This window comes from Rattus rattus, chromosome 10, assembly GCF_011064425.1.
Source record: "Rattus rattus isolate New Zealand chromosome 10, Rrattus_CSIRO_v1, whole genome shotgun sequence".
Taxonomy (NCBI): Eukaryota; Metazoa; Chordata; class Mammalia; order Rodentia; family Muridae; genus Rattus; species Rattus rattus.
Genome location: NC_046163.1, coordinates 49,697,298 through 49,724,121, shown reverse-complemented (window position 1 = coordinate 49,724,121; position 26,824 = coordinate 49,697,298). Strand labels below are relative to the sequence as shown.

General features: G+C 47.3%; 1 protein-coding gene across 2 annotated transcripts in view; it reads left to right on the top strand.

The window, feature by feature from the left end:
• Window positions 1–26,824, top strand: part of LOC116911004 (carboxyl-terminal PDZ ligand of neuronal nitric oxide synthase protein-like) — a 286,728-nt gene that overhangs the window by 70,540 nt on the left and 189,364 nt on the right. For both annotated transcript variants that reach the window (XM_032914731.1, XM_032914730.1), the window contains exon 2: window positions 4,919–4,990. In XM_032914731.1, coding sequence (XP_032770622.1) covers window positions 4,919–4,990 — 72 coding nt within the window. The remainder of the gene's footprint in view (window positions 1–4,918; window positions 4,991–26,824) is intronic.

Below are 26,824 nucleotides of genomic sequence, written 5' to 3'. Positions count from 1 at the left end.
TTACATGGGTGGCTATGCCAAGCTGTTCTGTCTTTCTGCTGTTTGCATTATTGGTCACGCGCCGGGAGACACTGGAGTTCAGATTGTTACAGTCTCCCGGAGTTAATCTGCAGAAAATATGGTGGAAACCACATAGTGGCAGTACTTCGTGAGACAGTCATGTAGTACCCAGCTAAAGTTGTTGAGAAATTTACAAAAAAGGCTTTGAGGTTCTTCGGGAATCTTATATGCAGTTAATTCCTGCTTGTCTGAAAGGTGAAGCCACAAATAAAGCCTCTGTCTGTCTCTGGTATCACGATCTCTCATGCAGTTTACACCTTCCTTAAGATTTCCCCCTTTCCTTTTCAATGTCTTTGAGATAGAATCTCGTTCTGCAGACTAGGCCGGCCTCACACCCATGGGAATTCTCCCACCCCAGCTTCCTCGGTGCCGAGATGATGAATAGTAAAATGTTAGTTACCGCATCTGACTTCTTCCTTTTTAAATTCTTTTCTTTTTCTTTGAGAGTCTACTGATGTTTTTTTTCTTTCATGTTAGATACAGACGAAAATATTGTAAGCTGTGGTATTTTTAAACTCCTTTCTTTGAGTCCTCCCTCTGCTCTGTGTCCCGTGTGGTGTTGCACTGCAGGGGTTTCTGGAAGGAGGACACAGAGATGCTATAGATCTGTAGAAGGCCAAGTGATTGAAAACCTACCAGCGCAGGTTTAATATACCGCTGTCCTTTGGTAAGCTGGGAACTGCGTGTGGTACGTAGGGGTATCTGGCTTTGGTCTGTCTCAAGCACCTGGATGACAGTCATGTATATTATAAAGCCATAATAGGATGGAGGGGGGATGGGTAACCCTGAGAAGCAGAACAGTGTAGTCAGTGTTGAAATTCCAGGCGGACCCCAGGGCAAGACCTTTCCTCTTGTCTCTTTTTCAAGCAGAGATTCTCCCATAAGCACCTGGGGCACATACACATTCATTCTTGTAAGACTATAGTCAGTCAATTGAGTTTTCAGCATCTTCTTTGTGCCTTGACCTGTGGTACCCATGGGTACATATATATTTGGTCCTATGTGGATGCTACAGAAGAGAGTTGCAGGAGTTATGGTGTCTTTGGAGTAAGAGCTCACCTTCCTTAGAAGTCAACTATGGAGAGGCGGAGATCCAGTAGAACTAGGCAGAGAGAGATAGGAGTGCTTTGTGTGCAGGGAGGAGCATGTACAGAGGAGGTAAGGTGTCTGTGAGGAACTCTTGAGTGATGGGAGAGTCCACTGCTGTGAGGTGAAGCTGGACCACGTATGGCCATGTTGAGGCTGGCTCTTTGTCGTCTCGGAGCAGATAGAAGCAAGCAGGAAGTGTCTTAAAGATTTTTTTTAAAGTATTAATTTCATATGTATGAGTATCTTGCTTGTATGTGCATCTGTGTACCATGTGCCCACCTAGTTCCCACAGAAGCCAGAAGAGGGCATCAGATCCTCTGGAACTAGAATTATAGATGGTTATGAGTGCTGGAAATTCAAACCTGGGTTCTCTGAAAAAGCAGCCATTGCTCTTAACTGCTGAGCCGTTTCTATCCCCAAAGTGATGAGAATGAACAAGTCTCGGTTACTCATAAGACGTAATTATTTGGGGAGAAGGTCTTCAAGGATGAAGTCTGAGTGAAACTAGGAGGACAGAAGCCCGAGAAGGGGAAGGATGTGATATGGGAGTTGAAGGAAAGAAAACAAGCTGCCATTTGGAAATTATTCTTGTAATTTCTAGGTATTAAATAAGCCCCTTTCATTGTCCTAGGATGTCTTGGAACCCAGGATCCTGCAGAGGATGCAGATAAAGGGAAAGACACTTCTGGTGGATAACACCACCCCCACCTTTCAGCCTTTGACTGGAGAAAGGGAACTGGCCTTACCTGATTCCAGTAGGAAGTGAGAGCAGCCACCACCTCTTTTGTTAGCTCAGCTGGGGGACTAAAGTTCAGCCTGGGAATCACCTTTCTTGCCTAGAATGGGAGGCTCCCGGCTTAGTTCAGTTTGTTATAAAAATGAAGTGAACTTGACCAAAATTGAGCAGCCAGCAGGATGACCTGACCGTCGGGCAAGTGGGAGTGATTGTGGACCATTTCACAGCTTGCTCCAGACAGAAGCCTTAGCGGTAGGGGTGGCAGTGGTTAGGTCAGGTACAGAGATGGTTGCTTGCCCGCTAGGCTGTGGTAGAAAGGGAGGTGGTTTTGGCGGTCGCACCCTCTGCTGTGGCCCAAGGAGCTGGTTTTCTGTCCTCTCAGCTTCTTGGGCGTCCTGGCTCTCATTTTGATTCATGTTGTTAGCGGGAGACGTAGACCTGAGTCCTCCTTTGCGTGTGTCCTCCTCCTCCTCCTCCTCCTCTCTCCAGTTGACCCTGGATGTGGCTGGGCTAACTCCTGCAGACTCATTTCCAGGAAGGCAGATTTGTGATTTCTCTTTACAGGGAAGGGAGTGGGGGAAGAAAGGAGCGTAGGCGTGCGGTGTGAGTGCGATGAGTCAGTGGATGGGCACTGTGAGTGGGTGTGTGTGTTGAGGTATGTCAACGCACACATGCATACACATATAGCAAGCGTGTGTATGTGTGTGCTGGGTGCATATACCAGTTTGGGTGGGGGCTGGTGGAGGGAGGCTGGCCCTTGTAGGGTGAAGAAGGGCCTGGGAATAGGTTCTTTCTTATAGGTAGACTTTTGCCCCCTTGTCAGAAGGCCTTATCAGAAGCTGGGAAACTACCTACCTCTCCTTTCCGTCTGTGTTGCCTCTCCTGTCCCCCCATCCCCATTGTTCCAGTATTATCAATCTAACTGCATCCTTCCCCAGGATGGAGAAGTAGGCTGAGGTACAGCCAGTGAACAAGTCCCCCTTTGGGGGCTTGAGTTTAGGCTCTGTGTTTAGCAGCTCCCGTTCTGGGCTGGCAGTGATTCCTCTTAGGTGTACCTCCTCTTCCCGCTCTCGCTCCTCTACAACGAGTGACCTTGTTCAGTCCCGAGGCCTTGGCCTTCACATGATTGCAGGAGGAACTGAGCCCCAGAAGGTTTGTGTTTTTGAGTGCAACGGGTTCAGGGAAGATCAGCAGGGAACACAGGAAAGGGATCCTGGAAACTCCCGCTGGGCTGGAGGGCCTTTGAAGTTGGGCAATCATGAATGGCACTGTGCCATCTCTGGCTGTACAGGTCACCGACCTATTGCTGACCTTGCAGCTCCAGCCGAGGTCACAGGGGAGAATTGCTAACCGTAGAGAAAACTAGGGGCTTTGTTGCCTCAGCAAGGTTCAAGGCCCGTGTACTAGGGTGGGCTCTCCAAGGGGCCAGACTGAAGTGTACCCATGGTTCACCAGCCCACTCATCTGCTGTTGGGAACTTCATTTTTCAGTGTGTCAACACAAGCTGTTGGTCAATACTAGGGGAAATCCATTTGTTCCCGGTGTCATTTGTGAAACTCTTCTGACTGGAGCCAGTCTTTAGCTCCCAATTTTGGGAAAGGTTCTCTTTTCTTGTAACCACGGGGACTGTCTTTCAAACATGACTGTTCCTAGTCCATTAATTTAACCTTTGCTTAGGTATGTGTCAAGCTGTCCAGAGCTAGCTCCTCGGCTAACTCTTGGACATGTAGATGAGGTGATTTCGGGTCTGTCAGGAAAAGAGGCCTCAGGTTCAAATTGATCACCTGCACGCGTGGACTTAAGATACCTAGGTTGTGTTTAAAGTCATGAATAATACAACCTTTCCCTCCTGAGAACTAATTGTCTGAATTTATGCCCATTGGTAAGCAAAGACAGAGACTGGTACTAACCAGTTGAGAGCGAGGGCTTAATTCTTTTGTTTGCTTATTTTTGCATTATTTGAGTAGTCTTTAGCAAGGAAATACACGTTAAACATTAACCTTAATGCAATCTGCTTTAGTGGACAACTTCAAAGTATAAGCAGGGCAGGTGTGGTGGTGCACACCCCGACACTCAGGAGGCTGGGGTAGGAGAACAGGTGATTTTAAAGTCAGCCTCAATTATATGGCGAACCTGTCTCAAAAAGCAATAAAAAGTCCAGTTGAGTACTTTTTTTTTTAATATAGAAAATTATTAGTCTATTCTTTCTCCAGTCAGGAATTTAACAAAAATGTTGGAGGTCTACAATATGTCTAGGGATAACTCAATAAAATCCCAGTAATTAAAAAAGAGTGGCCAGATGCGGTGCTTCAGGCTGCAGACTAGCACCTGGGAGTCTGAGGCAGGAGGCATGCCTTGAATCCAGTTACCAGCCTGAGCTAAGTATTGAGTTCCAAGCCAGCCTGGGTTTAAGAGTGGGGACTTGTAAAAACACAAGCAAATCCAAAACAGAGCAAACAAAACAAAGCAAAACAAATCCCAGACAATAACTCCAAAAGTGTCTGTTTTTCTCTTAGTGCATTTATTTTTGGCAAGCGCTTTTATGTAAGAGTCTCTCTCTCTCTCTTCTCTCTCTCTCTGTGTTCTCTCTCTCTCTCTCTCTCTCTCTCTCTCTCTCTCTCTCTCTCTCTGTTTGTGTGTGTGTAATTTATTTGATCTTACAGATGAAGAAATGGAAAGGAGGTAAAGAGAAAGCTGCTCTTAACCGTGCCACATCGTAGATCGTGGCCAGAATCTCTACATAGAGCCTTTCTGAGTCAGATGCCTGCTTACTCAAACACAGAGCTTTGCTCCACGAGGAGCAAGATGAAAATGGAAGCAGTCATTTCTGGTTAAGCTGCTTATTTATTATTAAAAGCTAGACACGATTTCAAAAGCGGACGACGATAGCCCTTGCGATTTTAATTTCCTCCTCTGTGAAATGGGGAGAGAAACCACCGTGTGTCCTCAAAGCCTTTGCACCCCTGACATTCTGTGATTAGGGACATTGCCCCTCCCCCTCCTCTCATTCTCTCTTTTGCTTCTTTTCTACAGTACGTGGGAAGCCTGGATGTGCCCAGACCCAACAGCAGGGTTGAGATCGTGGCTGCCATGCGCAGAATCCGGGTGAGTGGTCAGAGGTGGGGCTGTGTGCGAATCTGAGACTCAGGTTTTCTTGCTGCGGGCCCTTTCAGCCAGAGCCGAGAGCCAGAGAGGATGGCTTTACCCCTCCAGGCCTGAGAGCCCAAATTCCTGTATCACTGGAGAAACTATTGTGAACTAGGGTTAAAGGTCGAAACGGAAGTGATGGCGGAGCAGCGTCGTCCTCTCTCTTTCGTGTCCCGCAGCTCTTCCGGCTGAGACACATGCGTCGTGGTTGGCTAGTAGAGGAGAATGGTAAACGTAGAGCAAACGTTTAGTGAGCAACTAGTAATCGATCAAAACATTTTTTTTTTTTTTCCTTTTCTTTTTTTCGGAGCTGGGGACCGAACCCAGGGCCTTGCGTTTGCTAGGCAAGCGCTCTACCACTGAGCTAAATCCCCAACCCGATCAAAACATTTTAAAAGGGTAAATTTATTGTGGCACAGGATAGATGATTTACTTGAAAATTTAAGACTGGTTATGAGGATTCCAACATAAATCAGCTCTTGAGGCTTCAGGATGTGTAAGCTTTGCACACGCATTCTCCTTCCTCCCTTTCCTGCGACCCCGGAAGAGTTTGGTATGTGTGACAACCCACTGCCTTCCGACTCTTGTCCGTGGAGCAGGGATCGTGAAGGAACTCGGTCGTGAGCTCTGCGCCAGAACGGAACTGTGCCTTTGGAGGTGGGCTTAAGATTGCTCGGGTGTATTATCTGTTATTGTGCTGTGGAGCGAGTCGGTGTTAGGGCAGCTGGCTTGGTCATCTCTGGCTCGTGTCATTGTTCTTAGGAGTGATCTGTTCACCCAAACGGAAGACATAGAACAGGTGCTGGCGCTCCATTTTCCCTTTGAGCTCTGGTTCTTTACCCTGTCAACAGAAGCAGTGACATCAGTGTTGGAGAGAGGGTAAACGTATTTGCTGCTGGCTTTTCTTCATCGATGGTCCCAGCCTTTGAGCCCTTTTGTCTTTACCAAGCTGACTTTACCGAGACTGTTGTTATATATAACAGTACTTGGTAATGAGGAAATTTGAAGTGCTTTCATGAGAGTAATTCTGCTGACTACTCACAGCATTAGAGGATTATATCGTGTCATTTTCTAGATTAACCTGATGCTCAAAGAAATATTGAGGTGTGATGGAGGCCCAGGAGTGCAGGTGTGGCCTGAATCCATTCTCTCACTTCCTCTTAGTCTCATGGAAAAGCTGTGCATTTTATGTCCCTTTTGGCTGCTGGTTGGGACTCAGTAGCCTTTTTTTCCTCTCTTCTTTGCCCTCCTACATGGAGAGAAGAAGCAGAGGCCCTGTGTTGTGCTCACTGCTGTGATAGAAAGACTGGGCCTGGAGCTACCCACACTCGGGTGTCCACCAAAGTTCTCTTTTATTTCCATTTGACTGACAGGGCAGAGAATGGCTGTTGCCGATGTCACCATCCTCATGAAAGCATTTTCTTTACTAACAGTAATAGTGACTTCCGTGTTGGATCCCTTTTTTTTTTTTTTAGATGTTTTGATGTTGAATATGTTTTATTATTATCTATAACTACTTTAGATGAAGGGAGGATATTGTTAAACATTTCATGGATGAGATCTGGAACCTGAGGCAGGGGAAGTACGTCAGGTCAGGTTACTGTTCACAGGCAGCCTGTGGGTTCGTACCCGGGCTGTGCTGAGGCCCCCAGTGCCCTGCTGAGGGTTCGTTGGAATCTGATTGTGAGTCATGACCTTAATTGGGTGGAACCGAGGAACAGGGACATGGCACCTTCCCAGAAAGGGGGCCTGTGGTAGAAACACAACTTAAAATGGGCAGAGGCATGGGAAAACATTACCTGGAAGCTGAGAGCGGGGTGCAGACACAGTATGGAACTAGTTGGTCTTGGGATCTGCAGGAATCTGGGCCTGGAATGTGGCAGGTTCCTCTTCCCTCATTACCTGTGAGCTGTGTCAGCCTCATGCCTCTTCCTCCAGCCCCCTCTGTGGGAGCCTCTTCCAGTGCTTAATGAGCACCTCATTACATTAGAGGGAGAAATTAATTGGTCAGAAAGTTGTTTGGGCTGGCTGTCCCGTGGCTTGTGTGGACTGGCTGCCATGAGTAGCAAGCGCTCTGATTGTGTGTCTCCCCGTCCCCGTCCCCACCCCCCCCACGCCCCACAATTCACTGCTAGGTCCAGGCTGCTATTTTCCTCTTTCTCTTTGCCTTTCAGAAACTGTTTGGGCTGTAATTACAGCTGTCAAGAACTAGGGCATGGGATTTCTGTGTAAAGGACTATAGCTAAACACTGTCCTTTTATGTTGGATGGTGCCAGGCTAATACTGGGTAGGAAACGGCAGACTTTCATTGCTCTGCTGGGCTTAAAAGTCCCAGACCCCAGGGCTTGGCCAGAGCAGTAGGTAGACCTGAGAGAAGCTCTTGATAAGGACCACAGAAGCTTACAGGTGAGATGTGAGTGCCTTGCCAAGGCCTGCCTGCCCTCCCTCCCTCCCTCCTTCCCTTCCTTCCTTCCTTCCTTCCTTCCTTTCTTCCTTCCCTCCTGAGATAGAGTCTTACTATGTAGCCTAGTCTGACCTTGAATTTGAGATCTCCTTGCCTTGTGATGTGGTACAGGTGTGGGTCACCATGCCCATCATCGCTAAACTCTAGATCTCATCCCTGGACCTCTCTGGAGAGCTGCGCTGTGATGGGGCAGTAAAGATTCCTATGTTTCCCAAAGGGTGCATACGGGGAGTGAAGGGCTCTGCCTGACACTGTCCTCAATCCTCTTAGGACTTGAGGCTCTAGTTGGAGGGTGCGTTCTGGCTTATCTCCAGCCTCGTGCCCGGGTGTGGACTCAGGTAAATTCACACTCCATCATCGACTGCCATGCTTCCTCTGCCGTCTCTTCATCTTCCTTTGGTTTCCCACCTTCTCCATATTCTTTTTGGACTTCTGTCTTAGATACTCTTTCTTTTCTCCTTTTAACCTGCTTCTAAGACGTGGATGGTAAAAGTGCATGGCATTAGTTTTTCCTTTTTAAAGGCACATGGTTCAGAAGTGAAGTGTATACTTACTGTTGCGTCTAGGATCTTCAGTCTTTTTTTTTTTTTTCTTCCTGTAAAACTGAAACTCTGTATCAATTAAATATGATCCCCTCTCCCTTCAGTCCTAGGTGGCGGTCTTCCTACCTTTTGTTTCAGTGATTTTGACTATGTTAAAATGTCATAAGAGGGGAACCATGCAGTATTTGTCTCCTTGTGTTGACATAATGACTTCACAGTCCATCCGTGTTGTATAGTCATGGGATTTCCTTCCTTTCCAAGGTCGCCTTGTTGTACTTTGTATGGGCAGAGCACATCTTTATGTTTTCATCTACAAGTGTATGGGCACTTGTTTCTATCTTTTGGCTGTTGTGAATAGTTCTGTGAGGACATAGGTGTGCAAATGTGTCTTTCAGAACTTTCTTTGATTTTTTCCCCCCTCATCTATTTACTCAGAAAAGGGATTTCTGGATTGTCATGGTGTGTTAAGTCTTTGAGCTGACATCTCACTATGGTGTCTAGGCTGGTCTTGAACTTGTGGGCATAAATGATCCTCTTGCCTCAGCCTCCAGAGTAGCTGGGACCATAGGCATGCCACTGTGCCTGGCAGTAGCTGTGCTCTTCGAGGAACCTCCAACACCCGTTTCATAATGGTTTCAATTTGCATCCCACCAATGATGCACAGCAGTATGTACTCTGTGCATGATTAATAAAGGAAAAAGAAGCTAAGGAAGCAGTCATGCAACCGGGAGATTAAACCCAACGTAAGGGAGACAGGAAAGGCTTTGTGGGAGTGCAGAGATAAGCCAGTGATGACAGGTACCACAGCTGGATGGCTTCTAAGATGTGGCTGTCACAGCTCTGAGAGGTCCAGTCCAGGAGGAAGGGACCACATCCTGTCACAACCATCTTTGAATCTCCAGTGTCTAACATGGTGCCCAACTACCCCGTGTCCTTCGTTTCCAGATATCAACACCAGTCCCTGCCGCTTCTCTGTAGTCTCCCTGGGAAAGGCATTCAGTATAGTCAAGAGGGCTCTCAACAAGGAGTAATGAGAGTTGGACTTGAGTCGTCTTCCCCTTGACTTAATGTGTGACCTTGGCAGGGCAGCTGAAGGCTGTTAATCTCAGCTTCCTCATTTATAAAAGACAGCATGCTACTTCTCATCCTGTCTCTCTGGTGCTATTGTTGGGTCTGGGATGGTGCGTGAAAAAATGCTTTATAAACCATAAAGGGCTATTTATATTCATCGCTATCATTTCTTTATACCTTTCCTCTGGGTTTCAGAGCATTTCATACATGCAGATAAATACCCCGAGACCTCTCGCTGCTTTTATCAGCCGGCTGCCTTATCTAGCTGCTTTTAACAGTGAGCCTCTTTAGTGAACATGATCCTTCCTTGGGGAAGCCATCTTGAGTGGCTCATCTTGTCCTCTCATGCTCCTGCCACAACATCCACATCACTGGTAGCATAAGAATGACTGCATTTCTAGTGTCCAGCATATGACCCCAACCTCCCACTGACTTCTTTGACTAGGGGTTGGGCACATTCTGGTCCACACTGCAAATGGCTTCCAAAATGATGCAGAATGGAATCAAAGCCTCCTTGATTTCTCTAGTGTGGCCGTACAGGAGGGGTGTGTAGGTGGTAGTTTGGTAACCAGGAACTGGCCATGTCTGCCTCCTCTTCCAGCAGCTACCATTTTGGCCAGTTTTCCCCAGAACTTTCCTCAAGGAAAACCAAAGGATGGAAAAACCTAAAAGGCCCTGGGTGTTTTCTTAGCAAAGCTTGCATTGGATGTGTAGCTCACCATGGGCTGACGGCTGTGTGGAGCTGGTGACTGGATCCATGGGTCCGCTCTGCATGCGCTTTGCCCCGTGGCAGAGGACTTCTACTGTGGCCTCTTTATCACCCTGTACCTTTCTCCCTGAGTAGCTTCCCTTGGTCAACAGTGGGCTCCGTTGTTACTAAGTTCTCTCTTTGTCCCAGTTCAGAGTCTGTAAGTACAACGCCTGCTCTGTTAGCTTGGCCATGTCACTTCGAAGGCTGCACTAACCAGTCCCGACGCAATGGCTTAAAAAAATCTCCCACTTTTCATCTTATAGTTCCGGGGGGGGGGGGTCAGAAGCCTACGATGGAGCACCTCCAAGGCATTGGTAGATCTGCTTTCTGCTTTTCTGCTGGAAGTCCTAGAGAACAGTTTGTTTCTGACTCTTCCGGCATCCTTGTGCGTGGCTGCAACCCGAGGGCCACTGAGCGCATTCTATGAAGTGTACATACATAGATATGGGCCTATCTAGACGGTGGCCCAGCATGCAATTATAAACTTACGACACGATGGGGGATTTTTTCTTTATTGCTATTGTTCATCTAATTGCATGCTTTTCAAATGTGATCTTTTCACATCGAGACACCGAGTCACCTGCCACCAGGTTGGATAGGTCCAAAGGTTGCCCGCGATTTTGGCAAGTCCCTCCCGTCTGTCTTCAGAGCCAGCAGTGCTGCCATTGTGACCTCTGCTTCCCGTCACTGCATGGCGTCACATTCTGTAACCTCACTGACAGGGACCTTTGTGATCAGCACTCTCTCCGTTTTCTCCCAAGAATCCCAAATTATTTCCCAGTCAAGGTTCATCCTCTCATCCCACGTGCACAGTCATTCTGTCATGTGATGTAGCACCTTTAAAGGCCTGAAGAGTGTTATTGTGCCTATCCCAGTGGATTAGAGCATCAGGCTCAAGCAGGGATGGGGAAGGTCCCACCCCTTATGGAAATTTTTGAGTACAAGATGAGGCACAACGAAATTCAGATTCTGTTCCTTCTGTGTGGGGTCAGGGGACTTGGGACAAGGTTCTCAACCCAACAGTCGGTATTTGATCATGAATAAAATTGATATGATATCTCTTCTGTAGATAGGTTTGACCAGATGATAGGTGAATGCATGCACAAAACACACAGACGTGCCTGATACATGGCCTGTGTACCCCAAATGATAGTTCCACACTGCAGCTCCAGCTGTGGGGGACTGGCCTTGTTCCCATGGTGATATGGGCCCCACAGCATAAAAACAAAACAACAACAGCAAAATGCCCCATCATTTGCATAGCTGCAGTTCCAGTGTTTAAAAGGCAAAGACAAGGGGATGACTAAGTTTGGGCTTGGCCTGCTCGACTTAATGAGGCTAGCCAGGTCTACCTAGTGACACTATGTCTCAACAAACAAAATCTCTCTCTCTCTCTCTCTCTCTCTCTCTCTCTCTCTCTCTCTCTCTCTCTCTCAATACCAACACCTCTGCAACAAGACCCCCAAAAGTTTCCTTACTAATTACCCTCCATTGAGAGCAGTGATAAGCAGCCGGTCACCATTAGCTTTTATTAAAGACATGAATTCATTTGCCCTGAGACCTGTTGGTTTGTTTTTTTTTTTAACCACTTTGTAGATTACTGCTTCTCAGAGTAGTTTCCCGTGAACTGTAGAGTTACCTTCTTGGGTGTTTGAGAGTTCTCTGTAAGACTTTTCAAAAATTGTGTTTTCATTTGATCCTAATATGAAGAGCGAACTAAGATTCTTGTGCACCCTTGAACGGCTCACTGGCTTTTAGCCTTGGCTACTGTGTGTGTCTGCTGTGCCTTCCAGAGTAGGCAGTCTATGTCTCATCACTGTTCATGCTCTAAAGGAGAGCAGGGCGGCTCTTCATGTGTATGGAATGAATTCTCGTAAGGCCAATGGATCTCTGGGTCTGTTGCACAGGTAGGAGCTAGGAATTAAGAGTTCCCTAGAGCTGAGACAGAGGAAAGTAACCCAGGGGTAGAGCTTGCACCTACCTGGTGTACAGGCTGTGTGGAGGACCAACAGCAGCCATGCCCGTGGCATCTCCATTTGGGTTGTTTGGCTTTGTTGCCTTTAGTATCTTCTCTGACTTGTTGGCACCTGTGCTGTTTACGGCTGTGATGGGCCGTAGGAATGACAATACCAAGACCCCGCTAGTACTTAGCCATCAACCATTGAACACAGAGACACCTCCACACAGTTAGGCTAACACTGACATTCAGAGCATCACTGCTGAGTCTGCCTCAGTGGACACTGGAGAGCTCGGATAACACATTCACTGTCCTCACAGGGATGTCGTTCCAGTGTGAGGCCTTCTCTAACTGAATTTGAATTGATTGGTTATATAATATAACTTGGGTTTAAATTATAAATCTATATAAGGCCTGTATGCATAAGTAGTTTATATCTAGAGGTACGTTTTACATATTTAAATGACATTTAAATGATATTATAATTTGCCTATACTTTTTTTGGGGTAATGACTTTATTGAGATATACTTCATATGCTATATAATCTATACGTCATACACAATACAATTTTAGCAGCGGGATTTAGTATATATTTATATACATCATTATACAGCTATCATTACAGAACTTGCTTCCTTCCCAAAGGAAACTCTGAACCTCTATTGAAGTTTTAAAGTTTTTGCAGCATCGGGGATCAAACTCAGGACCTCCAGCATGCTAGTCAAGCGCTCTACCACAGAGCCATGTACTTCTAGCCAGCTCTGTGCTTCTAACGTCTCATCTCCCAACCTCCCCGGGGCTCCCATCCACAGGTATCCCTCACCAGCTCATTCCCTCCCTAAATGGATTTGCCTGTCTTGGACATTTACTATTGATGGTCTCATAAAATATGTGGACCTGCATGTCTGGCTTCTTTTAGTGTTTGCACAGCTAACCCGTGCTTTTCTATGCACCGCACTTCATTTCTTTTTATTATTGGCCAATATTCCACATCATCGTTCTAATATAGGAGACATGAGCCAGTCAAACACTGGATGTTTGCTTTTTTGGTTTTCTTTGAAAGGGAACTTGGTTTTGTTTAAACGTAAGAAAACACTTAACGTGCTTTTGGCAGTGCATGATGGGGGTTTTAAGCAAAGGATGCAAATGAGAATTCCCAGGTGAGCTCGGGCAAGCATCTCATCGACAGGAGGGTTGGTGCTCAGAGAGTAGACTTTGATTTTCCTTTCCCCTCGCTCTTTGTGGGAGAAAGTATTGACTTCTGAGCCAACATTATTTTAGGTTCTGGAAATATCAAGTCTGGAAAAACAAAGTCCCTGCTTGGATGAAGCTTATGTTCTGACGGCGAGAAAGAATAGGAGAGACTAGAAATACAGAATCATGAGTACATTCTCTGCGGACTGCTAAATTGGGACATGAGACTAGGGAGAGCCAGAGGCAGCCCGAGTATTGGGGAAGACTTCTTGGTTGTGTTGAAGAGTCTTTAAATCTGTGAGTAAGCAGAGGGAGTGAGCCATATGGTTCTCTGCAGGAAGAGTGTTTCACACAGAAGGAACAGTTAAGTACAAAGCCCGCAGCAGGTATGGGCTTTCTAGGTTCAGGGAGCAGCCTGGAGGAAAGTTCGAATGCTTACATATTAACCTGAGGAGGAATGGTAGGTTGTTTGTAGGAACTGTTCCTGCAGGTCACATCTCAAGAGAATCTGGGCCACTTAGAGCCTCCTGAGTACCTGGACTACACATGAGTAACACACACATCCATCTTCCCTTAAGTTGGAGCCAGAATGAAAAGTTACCTCATGTTCCAAAGACGAGGGATTCAGCACTGATTCCTCCCTTCCTTTTGAGATAGGGTCTCACTGCTTAGTCCCCACTGTCCTAGAACTTCCTATGTAGACCTAGCTGGCCTTAAGCAACCAGAGATTTGCCTGCCGATGCCTCCTGCGTTCTGGGATTAGTGGCGTGAGCCACTGTATTCTGTTCAAGAATGATTTTCTTTTTAAAACCAGGGCAGAGACACTTCATTAGCCTCCAGAGTTGTTGTTAAAGCAAAGCACAAGTTGCTTTTAAATAAGGGGCCCTGGCTCTCTACAGCCGTGCATACCTAAGAGTAAGCAGTGATATCTTCGAGTTTCCGACGGGATGTCAGTATACACCCTGCTCAGTCCAGTTTCTTAGAATGATCCTCTTGCTTCAGCCTGCTGACTACTTGATGATGTGGCTGTACACTGCCGAGCCTGGCTTTTGGGTATCCTTTGAACAAAGTTTGGTTTCTGTAAGAAAAGGAAATGCTGACTGTCAGTTTGTTGCAGCCTTCGGGGACCCTTTGGTCATCTTTCTGGCATTGGCAACAGGTGACTGACATTGGACATCCTCATTTTAATGACTTCTTTGGCTTTAAAGACATACTCATATGTAAATGGATTTTTCATTTTAGCCACTTATAGTGTACGACTCCGTGGGTTTAAATATACCACAGCACTTTTGTGTCTCTCACCACTGTCAATATCCAGAACCTTTTATTCTCTCTCTCATAAGCTGTGATCACTCGTCAGTAACTTCATCCCAACCCTGGAACGCGGTCCTGTCTCCTGTCTCTTGAATTCCTCTATTCTACAGACCTCACACCTGTGAAATTTTATACCATATTTGTCACCCGTCCCTATTTATTTCACTGGCTAGGAGGTTTTCAGAGTCATCTGTGTCATGGTATGCATTAACAGGTCACTCCTGTGCAGAGCTGAAAATTATTTTCTCTTGTGCCTTGTGCGAGCCAGGCTCTGACAGCCCAGGCTGGTCTCCTGTGACTTTCTGTACTTAACATATGACACAGGTTTTGATGTGTGGCCAGAGTCCTCCTGGGATCATACACACCATATAGGATAAAGATGCAGTATTGCCTAATGAGACAGCTTTGGTACCACAGTGAAGACAGCTTCCAAGAGGTACCCTTCTTTGACCTGTGTGGAGAGGCCCCTCCTTGTGGCTTCCAATGCCCTCATAGTTGCTTAGGTGGCTTTTCATATCTACTGTGATTTGATCCTCATTCCCAACAACCCTGTAAGGAATGGGTATTACTGAGTATTTTACAGAGAAGAGTCATGGGAGTGACATCACTGCGCCATGTTTCTGTCCTTGTGTAGCCTAAGCAGACTGGAGTCTAGATGCCTCGGGGCCACGGTGTTGTATCTGGCTGAGAGCACTTCCAAAAGTATCAACCACAACCGCTCCATGTGGATTCGAGTGTAACTGTCACCCCGTTTGTCGGTGAGATCACCCCGCTTTATAGATGAGTGAGTCAAGGCAGAGAAAGGTTAAACAGCTTGCTGTAGCCCAGAGCTGGTGAGTGGGGCGGGGGGTCTAGGATTCTCCGCAGAGTCTGAGCTTGGTGCCGCTGTGATTGGGAACCGAGACTGGAGTCTGCCTCAGAGATCCTACAAGAGCAGGCTGATTGTCCTCATTTTCCAAATGTCTAGCCAGACAGTGTCATCTGTGTTCCTGATTGTGTCTGTCTTCCATCCGGGAGCACTGCCAGGCCGTGCAATAGCACTAGATGTAAGTAAGGCCGTTATTTGATTTTTATAAACTTCTTTCTAGAGCTTGAAATTCATTTATCCTGTGTGGTGCCCCTACCCTGCTTTGTATCCCGAAGCCTCCTTGAATTTGGTGTCAAAAACTGGGATTCACTCTTTCTGCAGACGTTTCTCCTCTTTGCTTTTTGCCAGTGAAAGTCATGTTACACAGCCAGAGTGTAAGCTTTAACCCTCAGGGTCACCTTAGGCTCCTTTCTCTAGGTCTCACAAGCCACCTGTGCCAAATTGCCTTCTCAACGAGTATTTCTCAAATCCGCAGATCCCTCTAGATCTCCCCAAGTTGAAGGAGCCCTGTCATTTATTACACAGACGGCTGCAGCCATTGGGGTGTAGGTCGGTGGTAGACTGTATGCTTTGTGGAGGCCCCTGTGTCCCCGTGCCTTAGGGAGCTTCCTCTCCTCCTTTCCCCTGCTGACTAGTTTGTCCCTCTAAAGGCATTGCCTTGTTTACAGCTCTTTGTGATGCTTCGCCATCTCTAGATCGGACCGTGAGCTCCCAGCAAGGCGTATAGGCTTCTGCAGGTAACGCAGGCACGTCCCAGCCAAGGTCGGGAGCTTCATATCCTCTTTTCAGCCTTCCTTCTACCTGGCAGACACTCCCTTCTCTGGGTGGCTGAAGCCCATCGTCTTAGGACCCAGTTCACCTTCTGCTGCTTCCCCATGAGCCCAGTTCTGGTGCCCACTCTTTGCTATAAGTTTCTCTTGACACCTACAACGTAGCTTTTTTTCTGTCTTTTGTGTTATCGCCACAACTGAGGCTTTCCCTAGCTATCTTGGCAATGGTTTCTGTTTGTAAGAATTCACTTGGAGACCTCACAGAGGGCTTTGCAGATCGCCAGGTCTGAGGTGGTAGGCGCTGGCTGGACAGACTGCTGCAGGACTTGGCAGCACAAACTCTTTGTTCGGGGCCCTGCCTGTCCGGTGGTCTTTCCCAGCTTGCCTCAGTTTCCCCATCAGGTCTAGATTGAAAGCTTGCAGAGTAGAGACCTGCTGACCCAGTGTACACTGCGTAGCACCCAGCCAGCCCCTGAGTATTCAATCAGTGTCAACCATACTGAGTAGCTGCTGTTCCTCAGGCTCTCTGGGCTGCGTGAGATCGGCTTCCCTGGAGAGGCCTTTATCCACTCGATGGTTGACTGTGGGAGTGACAAATGGCTTCTCCACATCCCTCTGGACCCTGTTGTCTACAGTGGCAGTTGCCCTGCTAATGTGGTGTTAGTGTTCTATTAGCAGCGTGCCTGCCTCTTACCCGATAGCCCTCCCGGTGAGAAGGCCTGGCACCTGCTTTGCTATCCTTCATCTCATTCCCCCAGGGTTGATTCAGTCAGGAGCCCACACCTGCCTTTGGCCTCCTGAAAACAGCCATTGAGGGAGCTTGGCCTCCTGTCTGGCCCCCTTAGCTGCCTTGCCTAGCCCCAGGGTCTGGATCACAGGCAGGGCTGGCAGGGGGCCAGGGAGTCAATGGTTTGGGTCCTGCATGTCGTGGGGTTACTGCAGCGTGGCTGTGAGCTGAGGAAAGCCCAGTGTGCCTCATTTTCTATCCCTTGACAGAAGCAGGCTGGCCCTCCCAGCGCCACCCCTCCACCACGGCCACTGTCCTTCCCTGCCTGCCTTCCATTTCATATATTCCCCCAATGCCTCGGCCTCTCAGAAAGGGGGAGGGTACTCCCAGTAGCTCAGATACAGACTGCTGGAATGTGTCCTTGTCAGTTGTCACCTTGTCCTCGCAGCCTTGTTCTGTCACTTGTAGAGCCAAGTGGGCCTTTGTTTATTCTGGTCCAGGAAGAGCTGGGTGAGAAGGAAGTTGACTAACACTGCGTATATGTGAGTTGTGAATATTTTTAAATGTGGTTTTAATATGTCCTCAGAATTTTAGAGATAGGAGCCCAAAAGCCGTTTCACACAGCAACCAGGAAACAGCATGAGTAGGGGGTGGATTTCTTTTAAAGAAGTATCTGTCTGTTTATATATGTATATATGTATGTACGTAGTATATATGCATGTGTGTATCAATCATCTATCAATCTATTATCTATATATCTGTCTTTGTGTCTATCATTGACCATCTATCTGTCTGTTTGCCTATCATCTACATCTATCTATCTATCTATCTATCTATCTATCTATCTATCCATCCTATCTATCCACCCTCTCACCCATCCATCCATTTATCCATCCACCTAGCTATATCAGAATCTCACTTTTGTAGAGTAGGCTAGACCAGCACTTTCACAGTCCTCTTGTCTCATCCTCTTGTATAGTGGAATTGCAGGCACAAGCCATGCATGACTCCTGGTGCGGCTCTCTTTCTTTCAGGCGATGTGCTGAGCAGTATCAGAGTTCAAGCGTCTGCCTAAGACCCCCAGTACTGCACGTACCTTTCACACCAGGTGTCGTAAGCCAGGTGCTACTCTGTGCATTCTTTCCCTACAGTTAACTCACTGAGCTCAGGGAGTTGCTTCTGAAGATCCGGTTCAGCGACTTGCTCACCATTGCTTAACCGCCCAGGATCTGAGATCTAGAACTTGGCTTCCTGTCCGTTGCACTGCCTCTCTAAGGCAGAGAGACATAGCTGCTGCATCATCAGCCACTGGAGCCTCTGCCACCTGGGCAGTGCCTGCTTCTTGCCAAGTGTGGCTGTGACCTCTCCTTAGGCCTGGCCCTGCATAGAGTCAACACTAGCTTACATTTGGTCTATCTGGCTGACATTAGGTGCAGCCCTCTGCACTTCTCTGGACTGCTGGTTCTGCTGGCCTGCTCAGGTATGAACTCCCACACTAACCTGTTCCTCTTGGGCCACAGCCACGCTTTGTGACAGCAGCTGGTACAGCTGTGGAGACAGTTAGGTTGGGAATCCGTGTGCCGGAACTCTTGCTGGGGCTTGGAGGCCGGGAGGGGCCTGGTCCTGAGCACACACTCTACGTCCTCCCTTTCTTCCTCCATTGAAAAACCAAACTGAGAGGCTTGGGATATGGCTTAGTGGGTGATTGCTGTGCAAGCATGAGGACCTGGGGTTCGGATCTCCAGCATCCATGTGGTTGACCAGTCTCTCCAGTGCTGCGGGTGGGGGTCATGATGGACAGGTGGGTCTCTCAAGCATTCTGGCCAGCCACTCTAGTGGAATACACAAGATTCAGTGAAGTAACCCCGTCTCAAAAACGTGGCGGAAGACTGGGGGCATAGCTCACTTGGTAGAGTGCATGCCTCTCAGGCATGGGGTTCCAAGTTTGATTCCCACTACTGCATAAGCTAGGCGTCACACGCCTGTAATCCTAGCAATTGGAAAGTACAAGCAGGAGAGTCAGGTGCTCCGTAGTGAGTTCACAGCTAGCCTGGGCTTCAGAAGGCCCTATCTGACACAAAACAAAACAAAACAACAGACAAAACGTAGGCAGAGGATGAAAAAAGTAGATGACCCCTTCTCACCTCCAAATGTATGCACACTTGTGAGCATGGGCCCTCAAATGTACATACATGGACGTGTACGCATACATGTTCCTCCCTCAAGAAGAGATGAGCTAGGCATAGTGGTTCGTGTCTGTTATTCCAGCACTCAGGAGGCAGAGGCAGGATGATCAGGAATTTAACACAAGTCTGGGCTACACTGTAAAAGCCCATCCCAAAAAGAAAAGGAAAGGACAAAGGAAGATGAGGTCCTGGGGAAGCCGGTACATGGGAGAGGCTCTGAGCCTCCAAACCCTATCTCTTTTCTGTGGTGGGAGAACGTGCAACCTGCTGCTGGGTGGGAGACGTTAGGACGGTGGTTCTCAACCTGTGCGTCTCAACCTTCTTGGGGTGGTGGTGGCCACAGCAAATGACTATCACAGGGGCCTCTAAGACCACTGGAAAACATAGATATTTACATTATGATTCACAACAGTAGCAAAATTACAGTTATGAAGTAGCAAGGAAATAATTTTATGGTTGGGGAATCACCACAACATAAGGGTCACAGCGTCAGGAGGGTTGAGATCCACTGTTTTGGGGACTGAGGCAGTGAGGGTTTGAAGAGAAATCTGGCTTGGTTCAGGCCTTCTCTGGGTAGGGCTAGCCCTGGCTAGTGTGAAGATTTTAGTAAAGATTTTTTTTTTTTTAAACCTGCTTTGGGAACGTGACTGGGGCAGTGTTCTCATTGGTCTCAGAGGTGAGGCTAGAAGACTGACTAGCTGCACTTTCTGAGAGTATTGGGATTCTCACTGCCTAGAGGGAAACCATGAGCTCCCCCATGACTGGGCTTTAGGACAGCGTCAGAGTTCCCTTGCCAAGTGACCTCTGGTCTGGAGCCCTGGTTTGACTTCCCCTCAGCCACCTGCCCAGCTCCGCTGGATCCCAGCCTGCCTCTGTTTTCTCATTTACAGCAATCCCTTCTCCAAACCTGATTAGATGCCTTTGTTGGCGTACACATCTGGTCTTCATTTAGCAGGGATGACACTTAATTTAAGTAAGCGTTTGGCTGCTTCTAAACTAAACAACCAAATCCTGCTGAGAGGCTGATGGGGAGTCGGTAGCTGGATTGTTTATTGAAAGAGATCATACTGATTTATGATTTTCACTTAAGAAATCTATCCCAGATTCTCTGCCCTTAATTGAATGGCTGGGCAGCTCAGTAGCTCCTTAAAGAGTCTACTTCCTACTTCCAGAAAGAGGAGCTCCTCACAGCGTGCACAAGGACTGGTGTGTCTGGGAATGTATCTGCATGTCTCCAAAGAGAGCAGTCACACAGTGGGAAGGCGGGAGCTCGTCTTATCCACATAGGACCCCACTTTTGATCACCCACTAAAGCCTTAGGCCTGTCATGCCTCATCTCAAAATTCTCTAGGGGCTCCCAATATTTTATGAGCGAACTGTGGAGTCCTCAGGGTCTCTGCCATAAGAAGTCCTCCTGGTCAGGTGCTCTTGCGCCTGCCCAAAGTCACTTTACCTTATGGTCATATGGGTATCCAGTTCTCTAGCCAGAATGAATTTCTTACTAACCCTCCAGAGCCAGTAAGACCTGTTTGCTTTGACCTTCTTCACACATTGTGGTTTTATTTTTCTCTGGAATATTCCCCCTCTCTCTCTCTCCCTCCCTCCCTCCCTCCCTCTTCCTCCCCCCTTCCTACCTCCCTTCTGCCTCTCTCCCCCACTAGTCTCTTTTCTTCAAGGCCTAAATCACCTTTGCTCTCAACTCTCTCGATTTCTCTGCTGTAGCTACCTGAAGGATTGCTACCTTCTGCATATTTGTCAGTCTGCTTTGATTAGGATTTTAATTTTAGAGATAGGACCTTAGCCTAGGCTGGCCCTGAACTTGCTCTGTAGACCAGGATGGCCTTGAATTTCTGATTCTTTTGCTCAGATCACTGGGATTACAGGTCCATGCCACTGTGCCTAGTGTGTAAGGTACTGAGGATTGGACCCGTGCATCATAGACAAGCACCCTAGCCACAGAGCTAGCTACATTCCCTGATCGTTGTTTATCCTTCTGCAGAGCTGTCTAACAGTGGTGATCCTGTATTCCTGTGTGTCCCTTGGTGGCACAGGGCTCAGGAATCGGTAATTAAGATTCCCCTGAGTGTTCTATTCTCAACACTCCATGGATGCTTGCCTTTTAAGTCAATGGTTCTCAGTCTGTGGGTCATGACCCCTTTGAGAGGTCAAACGATTCTTTCACTGGGATTACATATCCGATATTCTGCATATCAGATATTTACATTATGATTCATAACAGTAGCAAAACTACAGTATGACATAGCAACAAAAATAATTGTATGGTTGGGGGTCAACACCACATGAGGAACTGTATTAAAGGGTTGCAGTGTTCGGAAGGTTGAGGAGCACTGGTTTAAGTCTTTACAAAAGCCCCAGAGGGAGAGAAGAAAGAAGCACTCTGACCAGTGCGTGTGTGTGTGTGTGTGTGTGTGTGTGTGTGTGTGTGTGTGTGTGTGTGTGTGTGTATGTGGTATAGTGGCAGAGCTGGGGCCTCCTCCAGGACTACGTGGTCTTTGACCCCCGTCTTTCAATCTCTGTGGCATGTAATGTCCTCCGTCATCGGTACTTGCTCTGAACATGCTTGTAAAGAAGAGTTGTACAAATGTCAAGACGTGAAGATGAACAGGAATAGAAGCAAGGAACAAGGAGGGGAGAAGGAAAATGAGAGTGATCGGGTAGGGGCAGATGATGGGAGGCCCGAGAAACCCTGGAACGGAAGAGGTCAGGCTGCTAAGAGGGCAGAGCTAATCCTGGGGGGAAGCTGGGGTTTAGGCAAGCCTTTGGAGTGGGGTGGGGTGTGTCTGAGGTATTGGGATGGTCAGCCTACTGGTGCGGGTGGGGACACAGGAAGTGATTGTTCCTGTCCCTGGCTCCTGACGCACTTAGTGTGGTCACAGCAGACACTGCAAATGTGATGGCTTTTATCAAAAGGGCTGCAGTGAGGAGACACAGAGACCAAAACAAAGCAAGTCTCTTTTTGGTGAGGAGGAAGTTTGAGAGGTTGTGTCTGTCTGGAGATCCATTCACAGGGCAGCAGTGCTGGCTATTTTAAATTTTCCTGCTCGGGGCAGCCTCTGCACTTCGTCTCTTTAGCTTGACAGGTACCTGGGATGCCGGAATGTTCACTATCAGCATGCTGTCGCTCTTCAGAACGTCATGTAACCAGAACTGCAAGGGGTAGGGGGAGCTTTATCAGCGCTGCTTCTTTTATTTAGCAATATGTAGTCGAGATTCTTCTCTGTCTTTGTGATGAAAGCCCATTGTTTTGGTTACCAGGTAATATTCTAGATGTTTGTCAGTTTGTGCTGCCATCTACCCAAAGGCCCTTTGTTTGCTTCCTTCCAAATTTGGTGATTCTAAAAGCAGCTGATATAAACATTCATGGGCAGGTTTTTATGTGGATACAAGTTTTTGATTCAATTGGATAAACACCTAGAGGAATTTTTCTCATTTGAATATCCCTTTAAAGTCCTCTTTCCCCTAATTCTACCAGAGCACTATCAGCACATCTTGAAAATTGTAATTCTGCTGTTGACCTGCCTATGCACACTGATCTGTTGACCTTCCTATACACTGATCCATTGACCTGCCTATGCACTGATCCATTGACCTGCCTATATACTGATCTATTGACCCGTCTATATACTGATCTGTTGACCTGTCTATACACTGATCCATTGACCTGCCTATATACTGATCTGTTGACCTGTCTATACACTGATCTAATGACCTGCTGTGTACTGAACTGTCGACCTGCCTATACACTGATCTATTGACCTGTCTATACACTGATCCATTGACCTGTCTATACACTGATCTATTGACTGGCCTATACACTGATCCATTGACCTGCTGTGTACTGATCTGTTGACCTGTGCTTTTCTTCTCCATTGGTAAGTGGCAAATGCTGTCATGTCAGAGAACTTTCAATAATTTTTTTAAAAAAAAGTTTATTTAATAATTTATTTGTGTGTGGGTATATGTGGGCACAGGTGCTCCACATTATGTGCGTGAAGATCAGCTCAGAAGACAACTTGTAGGCGGCAGGGTTGGTAGTTTTTGCAGCCAGCAGCTGTACCAACAGAGCCATTTTGCTGGCCTAGAGAACTTCCTTTTTTAAATCCAGGAATTGATATAGGGGAGAAGGGAAATTCTGTGATCTGGAACTGAGGACCATTCTGTTGTTGAATAGTTGAGTCCTGAAAGCTGTTTTCCCTCCACATTGGTGAGGTCTTAAGGCCAGTAGGCCTGGGGTGGTTGTGTCAAGGGTGACTCACCTTGTGTGACTCAGGAGAGGAACTGGCCCACACATGACCCTTTCAGGTCTCTGGGACAGGCTGCGATGGCAGATCTTCCAGGTAGGTTGGTACGGAGCCTGCCATTTGAGCAGTTGGCATGAAGGCCCTGACCAGGGGGCCGAGTCACCACAGTTCGTCTTTGCTGCTGGCTTGCTTTCTCCCGTTTCCGTTCTGGGCAGGTTGCTGCCCTGACATGTCAGATGTTGACATCCAGAGTTTGCCTACTCTTTTGTTTACTTATTTTGGCATGTTTGTGAGCCCTCCCCCCTCTTTTTACCTACTCGAGTTTTTAATTGTATAAAGATGGAAAGATTTTCTGTTTGATAAAATGAACAAACCAGTTTTAAGAACAATTTTAGCCACATTACATAGAAATTACAGAGGGAGTCCCTGTGTCGCTCCCATGTCCCGTCTCCCTGCTACTGCCATGCTGTGCTCAGGCATTACAGTGGGTACAATCAATGACCCTACGGTGACCCACTGTTATCACCCAGAGTCCATGTGTCACGTCGGGTTCACACTTGATGTTCCCTTACCCGTGGTGTTGGGCAAATAGATGACGGTGAACGTTCAGGGTCAGAGTTCTGAGCAGAGGACTTTCACTGCCCTAAAACCCCTCTGTGCTCTGCCTGCTTTTCCTTCGCTCTCCCCTTGGCCCCACAGCAGCCACTGATCTTTTCACTGTGTCCACAGTCTCTGGAGTCATACAGAAAACAGTCTTGCAAACTGGCTTCTTGCACACTGAGGCGCGTTTAAGGGCCCTCCATCTTTTTGCCTCACATCTAACTCACGTCTCTTCAGCTGCGATTACCGCTTCATTGTTTATTTATCCATTCATCGGTTGAAGAATGGGCTGGCTGCTTCCAAGGTTTGGCAGTTAACGAATAAAGCTGCGGCAAACATCTGTATGAAGGTTATTGTGCGAGCATACATTTTAATTTCATTTGGATAAACACTTGAGTTTATGGACTTAGGAATAGAATGTGTTTAGTTTTATGCTGTTTTTAAACCAGTCCTATTTTAGAGGTAATGAAACCAAGGCACAAGGAATGTAACTTGACCTGAGTTTCAGTGTGTTAGTCTTTGTTGTTGCCGCCTATACAAAGTCTTATACACTGAATAAATGACAAAGGAAAGTTTTGGAGCTCAAAGTTGAAATGGCCACATATGGCTTTCTGTGGCAGAGTCCTGAGGTGGTGCAGGGCGTCATACAGGCAATAGATATGTGAATGTGTGAGTGTGTGCGTGCGCATGCCCAGTCAGGGACTCCACCCTGATGACCTCATCCAATCCCAGTGACCTCCTACAAACCCTACCTTAGCCTCACCTCCCAGTACCATAGTCAGGTGACGTTTCATCTCTTAATTCTGAACAGTGGGAATTAAATTTTCAATGTAAGGAGCTTTGAGGGGAACCCAAATTCTTTCTAAGCCATAGAACACAGCTCTTAGGGAACAAGCTAGTCTCCAAACACAGGCTGTGTGGCTCCCACAATCTACATCTTTAATTGTCGTGCTGGGCTAGAAACAGGATCAGTTCAGTAGCCATTTCTACTAATTATTCCTTAGAACTACTGAAAGTGCAGGAAGGAGAAAAATTACCAGCTTTTCCCTTCAGGTGTTCCCAGTCTCGGGGAAAGCCCTGGAAACTAAAAACTATCAAGCAGGGCAAAGGGAGTAAGGCGCTAGAGTCGCACAGGAAGTTCAGTGGCGGGGAGGGTGTGTCACATAGAGCCTCTAGGGGAGGTCAAAGCAGGTCGGTGGTCCTCCAGCTAAGAAGGATAGGTGACAAAGAAGAGAGGCTAGACAGACGGTACCTACTGGGCCGTTGGGCTGTCTTCTGTAGAAGAGAGTACAGGGAGACTGGGCAAGGACGCCCTTGGCATTTGACTTTCTAGACAATAAGGTCACAAATCTTGACTGTTGAATGTTGAGTTTATCCTGTGATGGTGACAAGCTACTGAGATATTTCTTCTGTCAGGGAAGAAACGTGGTGAGAGCTGTATGCTCTCAGACAGTGTTGAGGACAGATGAGGAAGGAAAGGCTATCAGGGCTCAAACTAGAGCCCCAGAGTGGGGATGGAGAAGCTGATGTGAGAGATGAGGACCAGGCTGGGAAGGTCTTCGGCATCTGGATTTCTGACTCAGGATGTGTTTCGGAAAGCAGCTGTGATCCCAACAACTGCACAGTGAACGCCTAAGGCTGTAGAAGTAGCCAGTGGCCCCTGGTGCATCGGGTGCCCAGGCGTGCGATGGAAAACTCCATTTTAGCAGACAGGAGTGAGGGCTGCTCCCTGCAGGCGGTGTAGACCTAAAGAGCCATGTTGTAAGAGGGATGTGTGGGAGGAACCTCTAGGAGCTGTCCTCTGCAAACTTCTAGCAAGGGAGTGAGGGCTTTAATTACTATACTACTTTTATGTTGCTGTGACAACATACCTGAATCAACTTGTGGGGCAAAGGATGTATTTCGACTGATGGTTGGGAGGCTCTAAGTCCACTACGGCACAGACAGCCAGAAAACATGGCAGAGCTTGTGGTGGGGGAGCATATTGACAGATTAGGAAGTGGAGAGATACGGTCCCCCACTTCTCTTTAAGGTTTCATAGCCTCTCCAAAACACCCTAGCCTTGGGGAGCAAGTATTGAAAATATGAGTCAGTAAGGAATTCTCAGTTCCCTGGTCTTACAGCCCCAGGGAACTGAGTTCTGCCAACAGCCCCATGAACTTAGAAGATGCCAGGTTCTTCAATGGAGCACAGCCTCGTGGACACCGCAGAAGAAGTCTCGTGAGATCCTCCATAAAGGACCCAGAAAAGGGCCGTGTTGGGAGTTGTCTTAGTTAGGGTTTTATTGCTGTGAACAGTCACCATGACCAAAGCAAGTCTTATAAAGGCCAACATTTAATTGGGGCTGGCTTTCAGGTTCAAAGGTTCAGTCCATTATCATCAAGGCAGGCACATGGCAGCGTTCAGGCAGCCATGGTGCAGGAGGAACTGAGAGTTCTACATCTTCATCTAAAGGCTGCTAGCAGATGAAGGTCTTAAAGCCCACACAGTGACACAACTACTCCACCAAGGCCACACCTCCCAACAGTGCCACTTCCTGGGCCAAGCATGTACAAACCATCTCAGGAGGGTTGACCCAGGGAAGCAGACAGGTAACAACGTTGCGTTGTTTTAATTTCTGAAGTTTGTGGTCATTTATTACTGAACCATGGGAAACTAAAATGGTCCCTACTCTGTAAGCAGCCCCCTCCCGGCAGCAGCCTCTGTTCCTGTGCATTCTTCTGTCAACTGTTTTCTTCAGTTAACCAGGTCTGAGCTTTCCTATTCGCAATACAGCACAAAGTCCATCAAATATATTTCAAAGTCAAATCGCAAATCCCGTGGAAGGCGTAGGATTATAGGTAGTCAATAAAAGGATTGCTGGAGACTGCTCAAACCTGTCCACAGATAAATGAGAACAGGGCAGGGCGAGCCCCACACATAATTGGTGAGAAAAACATTCACCATGCTGACAGGCTGCTGGATTGAAAAGAGGGGGATTTGAATACCTTTGAATATTAAGACGCACCTTTGAGAAAGCCCTTACATAATTTTTGTGAGGATAATCCTCTGTGTAGGAGTGCTGTCATAGACAGAGGTGTAATGA